This window comes from Silurus meridionalis, chromosome 3 (genome assembly GCF_014805685.1).
Source record: "Silurus meridionalis isolate SWU-2019-XX chromosome 3, ASM1480568v1, whole genome shotgun sequence".
Lineage (NCBI taxonomy): Eukaryota > Metazoa > Chordata > Actinopteri > Siluriformes > Siluridae > Silurus > Silurus meridionalis.
Window position 1 is genome coordinate 23,290,812 of NC_060886.1, and position 12,704 is coordinate 23,303,515.

At 37.2% G+C, this 12,704-nt stretch overlaps 1 protein-coding gene across 2 annotated transcripts; it reads right to left on the minus strand.

Annotated features, from left to right (window-relative positions):
• Positions 1-395: 395 nt before the first annotated feature.
• Positions 396-12,117, minus strand: LOC124380192 (lactase-phlorizin hydrolase). 2 transcript variants are annotated; one of them, XM_046841048.1, is made up of 17 exons: positions 11,454-12,116; positions 10,873-10,943; positions 10,703-10,786; positions 9,075-9,168; positions 8,695-8,773; positions 7,868-8,558; positions 7,142-7,787; positions 5,416-6,972; positions 5,030-5,298; positions 4,654-4,944; positions 4,306-4,504; positions 3,961-4,163; positions 3,780-3,886; positions 1,913-2,044; positions 1,449-1,672; positions 975-1,217; positions 396-874 (listed from the first exon to the last, which is right to left on the minus strand). In XM_046841048.1, the coding sequence occupies exons 1-17, from the start codon at positions 12,076-12,078 to the stop codon at positions 645-647; spliced, it is 5,745 nt and encodes a 1,914-aa protein (XP_046697004.1). In that variant the 5' UTR covers positions 12,079-12,116; the 3' UTR covers positions 396-644. The 2 variants fall into 2 exon arrangements, with proteins under 2 accessions (XP_046697004.1, XP_046697011.1); XM_046841055.1 differs by lacking the exons at positions 396-874; positions 975-1,217; positions 1,449-1,672 and having other exon boundaries at positions 1,913-2,084; positions 3,747-3,886; positions 11,454-12,117.
• Positions 12,118-12,704: the final 587 nt, after the last annotated feature.

The window sequence follows — 12,704 nt, forward strand, 5'->3', positions numbered from 1 at the left end:
AAGCACAATTGCAAGCAAACTTTAATGAACAACTTTGTGTGTAAGTGCAGGAGAAAGCAGCAGGTCACTGGTTTGATCCTCTTCCTTATTCCTAGAATGAATATCAGCATGGCAGCATATGAGCTGCTTCTGAAGAACACATTTTTTTAATCTTGTTGCAGTAATGATGGTCATTTACAGCTAATAATGCCATGATGCTTAAAAGGGATTTCTTACACTTTAACCCTGACATACCTTCTAGTGTATTAATACAATAAAATAATAAAATATGCATTTTCAAGAATGATGATGATAGCAGATGTAGTAGTAGTAGCGATATTATTACTTCATGACATGAGTCTAAAAGCAGAAAAATCAATAACCACAGGCAGAGAGAAATGATAAAATGTCTACAGTTTACAGTTTCAAACAGTTTTTTTTTTACTATGTGTAAGCAAATAAGTTTAGATCAGCAAGGCACATTACAAATAAAAACACAGCAAAATTCTAATATTAAGAAATCCAACAATTTATCACTTGGCAAGAAACATCCCAACAATGCATTTTTTTGTTCTGGACATACACATTTATAAACCATCTCTACCAGACTTGGAATTGAGCCAAAGTTACCATGGAAACAACCCCAGAAATAGAGTAGAGTTTTATCACAATTTCTGCTCAAGGTTTATGTGTTCCTGCATAGAGTCTTTTCTGTGTTTTTTTGACTTAATGAATCTGTAGGTCATGAGAGCAGCTGTGATCACACCTGCAATGGTTAGACTGAGGAGGATATACAGGGCCACTTCAGCATCTGAGGGTGATACATTTAAACCAAGAAAACTCACCCTCACCTCCTCATCAGGAATGGGGGGAAGTGTTTGGGGTGAGCTTGTTCCTGTGATAATAAAGTGAAAAGTGTTATTATGTTAAAATATTCAATGAATTCTGTAAACCTTTGGTTAATTTTTGGTCATTTTGTCATTATTAGTGATTACCTCCAATTTCAGGTTCAAGGTTTTGACATTCATGTGGTCCCTCTGAAGGATCTGGGAAGCCATTGCAATTGATAATGGTTGCATAGTGTGCAGCAGACTTCTTGGCTATACGTGGTAGGGACGGGTCAGAACGATTTACATAAAATAAACCAAATTTCTCAGCAAAACCAGTGGCCCACTCCAGATTGTCCATTAATGTCCAGGCTGTATAGCCACGTATATCTACTCCATCCAACAAATAAGCTAGAGATAAAAAAAATATATATATATATATATATATATATATATATATATATATATATATATATATATATATATATATATATATATATATTAAAATACTTAATTTATTTAGAAAACATTGTATACAAACAGATTAAAAGTGTTCAATAAAAAACAACAAATATGTAGCTAATTAATAAACATCAATTTGACAATTTTCATTCACAAAATTCTTTTTATAATTAGTTATACCTTTTAGAGCCTGATTAATGTAGTTTTCATAGTAGTGGATTCGGTGAATGTCATTCAGGTCCATGTTTCCTCTTTCGGAAATTCCATTCTCAGTAATGTAAATAGGAGGGTTTCCATACTGTTTCTTGATGAAGTTCAAAATTGTTCTGAATCCAGGGGGGGTCACTTTCAACCAGGAAGATCCAGAATCCAGCCATGAACGGTCATGGATAGTTCCCACCCCCCTTAATAAGTCAAAATAGAAGCGAAAAAATGGTAAAGCAAAGATTTTTATTATTAGAAATAAGTTTTTATTGACAATTGGTCAATTGTCTTTATAAAAACCAATAAGTGCATGCTATTGGTGATTACACATTAGGTCCCTTACAGTTTTCTTAGAAAAAAAGCAACAGTTTGGGGAAAGGCCCATGTATAATGTCGCATACATGATTTGCATACAATCGCATACATGATTGTCCTCTTACCTGTCTGCATCATAGTGTTGAAGTTTCTTGTAATCCAGGTTAAAAGCCAGCACAGTGGTGTAATGATTGAACCCAAAGTAATCATAAGTGCCTTTTATCCTTTTCACCTCTTCTGGGGTAAATTCTGGAAGGCTTTATAAAAACATGTTAAGATACATCATGTGTTAAGTGATATATATATATATATATATATATATATATATATATATATATATATATATATATATATATATATACAGGAGTGCAGAATTATTAGGCAAATGAGTATTTTGACCACATCATCCTCGTTATGCATGTTGTCTTACTCAAGCTGTATAGGCTGGAAAGCCTACTACCAATTAAGCATATTAGGTGATGTGCATCTCTGTAATGAGAAGGGTGTGGTCTAATGACATCAACACCCTATATCAGGTGTGCATAATTATTAGGCAACTTCCTTTCCTTTGGCAAAATGGGTCAAAAGAAGGACTTGACAGGCTCAGAAAAGTCAAAAATAGTGAGATATATTGCAGAGGGATGCAGCAGTCTTAAAATAGCCAAGCTTCTGAGCGTGATCATCGAACAATCAAGCGTTTCATTCAAAATAGTCGACAGGGTCGCAAGAAGCGTGTGGAAAAACCAAGGCGCAAAATAACTGCCCGTGAACTGAGAAAAGTCAAGCGTGCAGCTGCCAAGATGCCACTTGCCACCAGTTTGGCCATATTTCAGAGCTGCAACATCACTGGGTGCCCAAAAGCACAAGGTGTGCAATACTCAGAGACATGGCCAAGGTAAGAAAGGCAGAAAGTCGACCACCACTGAACAAGACACACAAGCTGAAACGTCAAGACTGGGCCAAGAAATATCTCAAGACTGATTTTTCTAAGGTTTTATGGACTGATGAAATGAGAGTGAGTCTTGATGGGCCAGATGGATGGGCCCGTGGCTGGATTGGTAAAGGGCAGAGAGCTCCAGTCCGACTCAGACGCCAGCAAGGTGGAGGTGGAGTACTGGTTTGGGCTGGTATCATCAAAGATGAGCTTGTGGGGCCTTTTCGGGTTGAGGATGGAGTCAAGCTGAACTCCCAGTCCTACTGCCAGTTTCTGGAAGACACCTTCTTCAAGCAGTGGTACAGGAAGAAGTCTGCATCCTTCATGCAGGACAATGCTCCATCACACACGTCCAAGTACTCCACAGCGTGGCTGGCAAGAAAGGGTATAAAAGAAGAAAATCTAATGATATGGCCTCCTTGTTCACCTGATCTGAACCCCATTGAGAACCTGTGGTCCATCATCAAATGTGCGATTTACAAGGAGGAAAACAGTACACCTCTCTGAACAGTGTCTGGGAGGCTGTGGTTGCTGCTGCACGCAATGTTGATGGTGAACAGATCAAAACACTGACAGAATCCATGGATGGCAGGCTTTTGAGTGTCCTTGCAAAGAAAGGTGGCTATATTGGTCACTGATTTGTTTTTGTTTGGTTTTGAATGTCAGAAATGTATATTTGTGAATGTTGAGATGTTATATTGGTTTCACTGGTAAAATAAATAATTGAAATGGGTATGAATTTGTTTTTGTTAAGTTGCCTAATAATTATGCACAGTAATAGTCACCTGCACACAGATATCCCCTAAAATAGCTAAAACTAAAACTACTTCCAAAAATATTCAGCTTTGATATTAATGAGTTTTTGTGTTCATTGAGAACATGGTTGTTGTTCAAATTAAATCCTCAAATAAAATTAATCCTCAAAATACAACTTGCCTAATAATTCTGCACTCCTGTGTATATATATATATATATATATATATATATATATATATATATATATATATATATATATATATATATATATATATATATATATTGGCTAAAATGTGTTTTACCGTGATTTGGGTAGTCCAGCGGCCAAACTCCTCTCTCGAATTCTATTCTTCATCACATCACTGTAATCGCCATTAAATACAGGATGAGCAAACCAGCCAATCTGGAACTATATTAGAAGAATGAGAAATGGCTTATAAATGTGGAAAGCTAGCAGTACAGTTCAATATTTGCAGTTATTACCTCCACAACACGAATGGCTGCATCATAATCCTCTTCTTTGTATGGGTTTCTAGGCTCTGCCCAGTCAGAGTTGATGGTGATTCCAACGATGCCAGCTTGTTTGGCTTTGTAGTTGTCATTGTACAGATGCCAAGCCTCAGCGTGGGCCTTAAGGAGATTGTGAGCCACTATATAAGGCGCTGTACCAGGCCTAAAACTTATACCTAAACATAGGACAAGCATCTCTTCTTACAGTCAAATCAGAATTGCCATTGTCACTTGCAAATATATATAGCAGTGGAAAACACATTTTGTATAATCAGCTTTCGATTTAGTTCATAATATAACTATGTAACAATACTATACCTGGTGCAGCAGTGCCGTAACCATGTCCAATATTTGCTACATTATAGGGTTCATTAATTGTGATCCAAAATTTTACTTTATCTCCTAAACTTTTGTAGACAACATTGGCATAATCCTTAAACCTTTCAACGATGGTATCATTCTCCCACCCACCCACATTCTGCAAAGCTTGAGGGAGGTCCCAGTGATACAATGTGACCTGTTGGTATGGATAAATGTAAAATTAGTGAAGCAAATCTTTTGTACCATAATGCCTTGTTTAATGTTTCTCCAGAAATGCAAATATACATACATTACAGCAGGAATAATAGTATTCAACAGCTAAAAATAGGTTAAGGTCTTATTCACCTGAGGCTTTATTTTGACTGCCAAAAGTGCATCCACCAGTCGGTGGTAATAATCCAAGCCAGCCTGGTTAATTTTTCTAGTAGTTCCGTCAGGCAGAATTCTTGGCCATGATATGGAGAAACGGTAATGGTTGACCTTGAGTCTTTTTAGTGCTTCAACGTCCTCAGTGATTTTATTGTAGCTATCACAGGCAATGTCTCCATTGTCATCATTTCCCACCCTAAGAGGTGTATGTGCAAACGTGTCCCAGATACTCACACCTTTTCCATCTGCTCTCCAGCCTCCCTCAATCTAAAAATTAATAACATAAAATTAAATATTGAATTTAAACTAAGTATAGCCTTATCTATCTTAAAACCGTGTGATATCAGTTTACCTGATAAGATGCAGTAGCTACACTCCATGCAAATCCTTCACGGAAATGACCATACAATGGTTTTTCCTCATTCGGTAGCGGAAAACCATTGTCTCTGACTATTTGATAATAATAATGAGCACTGCGTTTTGGAGTCCTTGGTCTATCTGGGTGTTTGAAATCCACATGGTGAAGTCCAAAGACTAAACTGTACCCATTAAGCCATTCAAAAGCATCCATTACAGACCAAACTGTAAAACCTTTAAGTCGGACTCCATCCAAGTTTTGTGCTAATAAACAAAAACATGCCAGGTTTTAAAAACCAAAGTAATTGTTTGTTGAATATCTATTATGTTCATTATGTGTAATAAATATGCTTTATTATATAAACTGCAGCATTACCACACCTTTAAGTGCTTCATCAATGTAGGTCTTGAGGAAAAATATTCTATCAGTGTCATCAACTGTTGTCCCAGTATCTGTAGCCACTCCATTCTCAGTTATGTAAATTTCTGGGTCCCCATACTCTTCCTTTATCCAGTTTAGAAGTCTTCTCAGTCCCCAAGCTGCTGCTCTGAATTGTTTCATTGCAGTGACTTGAGAGTCTGACACATCGCCTATAGCAATGTCCTGATCATACTCATAGGATTTAGGGGAAAGTTTAGCGGTCACATGATGTGCCATTTTTGTAGTGTAGGCATTAATGCAGAAGACATCAGCGGTGCCTTGAATATACGCTTTCTCCTCGTCAGTGAAAGATGGCAACCTGGATTCAGCTAAGCCTTGAATTTCACTCTTGTTACCCACTTGCCATTTCATGGAATCAGGATAGTCTCCATTTTTGAAGATAGGATGAGCAAACCATCCAAGCTGAAACTGGAGGGCTCGATCAGCAGCCATCACCTCTCGCGGTACATTTACATCTTTAGGTTCAATCCAGTCAGCATTGAGACTAATGGACACCTGACCATGTTGTGTTTTCCGGTATTTCTCATCATATGTGTGGTATGCTTTAGCATGTGCTTTTAAAAGATTATGCGCTATCCTATAAGGGGCATCTGCAGGTTTTTTGATACCAGGGGGAAAAATTCCCAATCCATGGCCTACCCAGGCAATTGTATGGGGTTGATTAAAGGTCATCCAAAACTTTACTCTGTCTCCAAAGCTTTCAAAACAGAAGTCACAAAAGTCATTGAATATGTCAATCATAGTGACATTGTCCCAGCCGTTGATGTCTTGAAGAGCTTGTGGAAGATCAAAGTGATGGAGTGTCACCATCGGTGTGATATTATTTGCAATAAGACCATTTATTAATTTGTTGTAATAGTCAATTCCCATCTTGTTTAAGGAATCTCTAAAACCACTGGGAAATAGTCTAGGCCAAGATAAGGAGAATCTATAAGTCTTTACTTTCAGAGCTCTCAACATGTACAGATCCTCCTCTATTTTATTATAGCTGTCACAAGCCACATCACCATTGTCATTATTTTTAATGTTATTAGGTTGGTGAGTGAAATTATCCCACACACTAGGCCCTTTCCAGTCTGCATCCCAGGCGCCTTCAATTTGGTAGGCTGAGGATGAAACACCCCATTGGAATCCTTCTGGAAATGTCCCATAGTGGTAAAGATTCTTCTGAAATTTGGATTGTTGTGAGAACTTCTCCCAGACAACTTTTGATTTGGATGGAACTTCCGATGGTGGTAGGCTAGAACGCAATGAACTTTTAATTGCTTTACCAGTAATTTGTCTAAAAGGTTTTGCACTAGTTTCTATAAACCCGTTTCTTCTGATTAACTGGGATAAATAGTAAGCTGAAGCTTTTGGAGTTCTGGGTCTATTGGGATCCTCAAAGTTAACATAATGGAGACCAAATCTTTGACTATAACCTTGAGGACCCTCAAATCCATCTATTAGGGACTGTACAGTGAACCTCTGCACGTCAATGCTGTCATTGTGGATAGCTGTAATGACAAATTCAAAAAATTAATTTAGGTTGCTTAAAACAAGTTCACATATTTAAAGATTTGACCAAAATTGACCAATGTTTTGGTAAAATTATATAATTTTAAAAAATCCTCAATTCTGACTAATGCTTGTTAATTATTGTATTGTAATGATCTTAATAATTACCTTTTAAGGCCTCATTGATGTATGACTTAAGGAAGTCTATACGTAGCGTGTCATTGAGCAAATCCTTGTTGTACTCAGTTGGCATTCCATTTCCAGTGATGTAAATAGGTACATTGGTGATTGCTATGTATTCGGTCGCAATATAGTTCAGCAAACGGCGAAGACCCCATGGCACTGACTGAATCTGGCTTGATGCTGTGGTAGGCCAATTCGGGTCAATATGAGGCTGAAAATCCCCAACATTATCTGGTCCAGGGAGACAACTGCCTTTGCTTTCACTGACAAGTCGGGAAGTGTGGTGGTTAAGCCCAAAAAAATCAGCCGTACCTTTGATTCTCGTTTTCTCAGCTTCTGTAAAGACAGGGAGTTTGGCCACTTCATTACCACAAGCAACTGTTTTCTTACTGATCTGATTCCTCAGCAAAGCTGAATAGTCTCCGTCTACAAAGATAGGGTGAGCAAACCATCCTAGCATAAAGTGCAGGTAGCGCTCCGCAGCCTCTACATCCTGAAGACTGGCAGAATCTTTTGGTTCAGCCCAATCTGAGTTGAGAGCAATACCTACTCTTCCACCCTGTTTCATCCGGTATTTATCATTGTAGACATGCCAGGCCTCTGCATGAGATTTTATCATGTTGTGCGTCACCTGAAAGGAAAAACAAGCAGGTCTTGATATTCCTTGCTCTTCCTTTAACAGCTTTTGTTGTGACCGATTGTCAAACCTACCTGGTAAGAAGCAACAGTTGGGTCTTTGATTGATGGAGGATGTTCACCTGTGCCATACCCTAAGTTGCTAACTACCCAGGGACTGCTGAAAGTGTTCCATGTCTTTACACGGTCCCCATATCTGGAGAAGCAGAAATCAGCAAAGTCTTTGAATGCCACCACAATTGACTCATTTGTCCAACCCCCTTGGTCCTGCAGGGATTGCGGCATGTCCCAGTGATGTAAGGTGACTGTAGGCTCTATACCTGAATTTAGCAGTGTGTCAATCAGCTTGTCATAGTACAAGGCTCCTTTTTCTAATAAGCTTTCTTTTTGACCAGTGGGGAAAATTCGGGCCCAAGAAATAGAAAACTGATAATTGGGTAACATCATGCCCCTAAGCAGGTACACATCATAGTCCACCTTGTGGTAGCTGTCACATGCAATATCAGCAGTCTGGTTATTAAAGACATGGCCATCATGTCCAAAACGGTCCCAGACAGTCTTCCCTTTTCCATCTTTTGACCAACCACCTTCTACCTTGAATGACTCAGTGGAAACTGCCCATTGGAATCCTTTTGGGAATGAGTCATTCAGCAAAAGATCCCTCTCAGATGTAGTCTCTGTTCTGAATTTCTCCCACACCTTTTGGTAAGAAAATGTAGATTTACTTCTCTTCTTGTTGTCAGATTTTTGGTCATCACTCTGCAAACTGTCCAAAATAATTGTACAGTTGAGGGTACATAAGAGCAACACAAAACATGTTAGAAACATATACTATTCGTTATACACATTGCATTTTGTATGGTTTTAAAGTGACAAGATGACAGTAAATTGTATACAGTTACCTCGCATGTATAGCAGTGTGCTCTAAAAACAAGTCAGTAATGTCACACCCAACAATGTGAATCTCTGGGTATCTAAAAACTGAAAAAGGTAAATTTGTTTCAAAGGTCTCTCTCACATACATTTACAGAAATGTTGTCTGACATTTGTGGAAAAGAATAAAATGTTAATATCATGCTAGCAAATCATCTTGAATAATACAGCAAACCACCTATTTCAAGCCTCATTAAAGATAATAATTGTTGTAAAGCCTTAGACCCTTGAAAGAACTGCTAGATAAGTGATTTGATCCCTCATAATTCGCAAAACATTTATAAGTAGGACAATCATCTTGTGGCAGCCATTTGAATGTTGATAACATAAAACATCCAGGGACTATTACCTTCAAGGACACTACTGAGAGGTTGAAAACTGCTGTCAGCACATTGCTTTATGTTCATCTGATATATGAGAATGTTTTGTCGACCAACGGTTTCCTGGAACCATAAAAAGTCATTTATTTAACAACAGAAAAAAAAACAGAACAATACTTAAGTTTTAATAGTTATGGTAATCATATATAACAATTATTTATAAAATTATTTGACAAAAATGTAAATACATATCTCATATTTAGGACTAGTTATTATAAAGTTATTAGTAAGAAACACCTTTGTCATAAATATCAACACTGTCAAAGTAATTTCAGATTCAGGTGACCCTGAAAGATGCTTAGAGACGACCACCATGCTCATGCTAAACAAAAGTTTATGGAGTCAACCAGGCAACAGCAGCACTGATTTCCTCAGCACAACTTTAAAGATCACATATGGGATTAGGCATCAAAACCTAGTGGTGATTCATGAACAAGGAAACCTCCTCTATGTCTTTTCTCCTTTAAACATAACAGTTCTGAGGATTAGATTACCCCTCAGTTGGTGATCCTGAACTCCCAGGTGACCTGACTCAGGCTCTGTTCACACAAAACCCTAGGTGATCAGATCACAAGTGCAGGTATGGTTTCATCTCAATGAAACATTGTTATCCAATAACCACATTTGATGGTTATCTAGGATGCTTATGGCCAGTATAGATGCAATTGCATTATAAAGTCTCTCAGACAACAACAAAGGAGCAACTGGCAATTGCCCTAGTCAAAACCACACTGCTCCTGAGCTCTACGGAATCTCTCTCATTGATAAGATTAAGACTATAGATAAGACTTTTTTTCACATCATTCTGTATGAACTGTAGTGACTGTTGTGGGTGTAAACCCTAGATCAGCTGTCTCTGAAATACTAAAACTAGCCGATCTTGTAGCAAATGTCCATGCCATGGCATAATTGACTTATAGTATTTCTGCATGACTTTATGTATTGTGCTGCCACATATTTTGCTAATTACAGTACTGTACAGACTGCATAAATTAGCATTTTGCAGGTGTTCTAGAATAGTGTACAGTGCGTGCATCTTGAAAACACCTTCATTACCAGTCAAAGGTCAAAATGCTAAACTTCAAATTGGAATGCCATTTCCTAGAAGGAAAATAGAATGTAGTGAGACATATCAGCTTTATATGCTTCTTGTTGAGTGCTTTTATAGCCAAGGTCTAAGTCTATAAGCTGAGTGTGTCATCTCACTATAGTCATTGCTGTGCAGTTAGTGAAGGGGTTCGGACACAGCAGCTTTGAGATGCTCAGTGCAAAGCCTTGACATAACTGGTGTCCATTTATGGGATAAGTTGTGAGCTGCAGATCAGTGAAATCCACAGCAGTAGTCGTTTCAAAGTCTTTGCGTGAATTTGGTGGAAGGTTTTAAATCTCAATACAGGATGGTATCAGGTGTTTCATCTAGTCTTTGTTAGAAGGGGTAGTGTGATGAACTAAACCAGCTATTAAACTGGTTTTAAGAGGATACTGGTAATATATTAAAATAAAATTACATCCTAATATAATAATATAGTAATGCTATATTGTTCATTCGAAAAAGCATTTTTTTTCCTTTTTACAATTTTTGCAAACATTTGTTTACCTGGATGTGTGTTAATGCTTCTCTCAGACTCGATGTGGTTTTGCAGTTAAAGTCCATGTGCACAGATAAGAAGTCTATATTTTTCTAAATGGAAAACAAAAATGCAGTTCTGATGGATGTTTATCCATTAAACATAATGATTATTGACAAATTACATTTTAAATTCTTACCATTTCCATAGGAGCTACGCTGTAAAGTCTGCTGATATCACTCTCTCTCACTCCAAGGGACACACGAACTCCTGAAAGCAGTAAGGTTAATCTATCTCTTAGGCTTGTTGTTATTACACACATTATCAGATAACGCAGTACAGGGTTCTAAAGATAACATTGAGATCAAACTCATTTTTAGATTAAAGGTTACGTTCGAGCATTATGATAATTCTGCCTTAAAATATTTGAAAACCAACTGATGTATTTTGTGAAAGAAAATAGTTTGTTATCATATTTATAATTTCAATTCATAATTCAAAATATATTTTACATTAAGGGAGTTTAATGCAAACAGTGCAAATCAAGCCTTTCACTGTTTATCATCCAGTGATTATTAATTACAAAAATTATTATTTAAATCACAAAGTGAATAACGTTTTTTTATTAAATACTAGCCAACCGGAATATTCTTTAATGCTCTTTGTCCTGTTTAATTTCTTTCAATAATTCTGTTTCAATGTAATTCGATCATTGGTGAAATTTCAGAATAAAAACAATTCTGACATCAGAAAATGCATGGTATCATTTTTCTAACTTACCTTTATATATATTATGGTACATTGTATACACATCTGAATGAACTTGGAGAGCATGTTGAATTTGCACTTCTTTGAGCTCATGTACATGACTAAACGTAATGTAAGAGTCAGCCAGATCTGCAAACCTGGAGAAAACAAAATCAGCATAGTCCTTAAAGAGTTGCCACACATCTGGGTTCTCCCAGCCTCTATATCTGATCCTAAGACCTTCAGGGAGTACAGAATGTTGAAGTTCAATCACAGGTTTGATGCCTGATTCATCCAGTAGCTTCATGAGGCTCATGTAGCAGGTCACTGTATCTTCATGGGGTTGGTTGGGATCACCAGTAGGAAGGATGCTTAACCAGGAAAGGGGAACTTTAAAATGTGTCACCCCTCTTTCCTCCAGGTACATAAAGTAGTCCCTGGATTGTGTTGGGAGATAATCTCTGCAGTCAAAGACATCATCTGCATCACCTGAAGCTCCAGATGGCAAAATCTGTCTGGCAGAAGGATTTCTTTTCAACTCCTTTATGAAATGGTTGGTTAGAGGACCTGCTAAAATCGCGAAGTCCTGCAGCTGTTCTTCATGACTACTGCTCCAATAGAAAGTCAACAGCCAAAGAAAGAGAAAACTTCTCTTCATGGTGAAGTCCTTCAGCTTCACCACAGAATGGTTTCAAAACAAAATCGTCTCAAATGCCTATATACACACGTCCCAGCACGGGGAGTAAATTATAGGTAGGATTTACTGCGGTTTACTGCATTGATAACAGCAAGCAGACTATGAACTTAGATAAATCCTGATCACATTTTATTGTGCTCATTTTAATTAGACAGTACTTTATTTGCTCACGCAATATATATCTCAATTAAAATATTACTCCATAAAGATACAAAGCTAAGGTTATTAAGTTATACAGAGGATATCAGGTTCTCTGTTATAAAGGGTAACCAAGAAAGAAGCTTAATACAAAATGTATGAAATAGCTGAAATGTAAAAATGTGAAGCAAAAGTGAAGCAAAAAAAAAAAAAAAGATTAAAATAAAATAAACAGTTCAAAACCAGTTTTATTTTAGACCAAGGATTTATAAGCTTATGAAACTCCTACTTAAATTCTCAGTTTATACTAAAGGCTAATCATTTTAGTTGGAAATGTACAGCTTATTAAAATGATTGTGAACTGCTTTTGTCGGAAGAACAATAGGAAAATGAAGTTAAATCTAGATACTAATGAATTTCTGAAGCTGTAGGACGTAAGGTTCATTTCA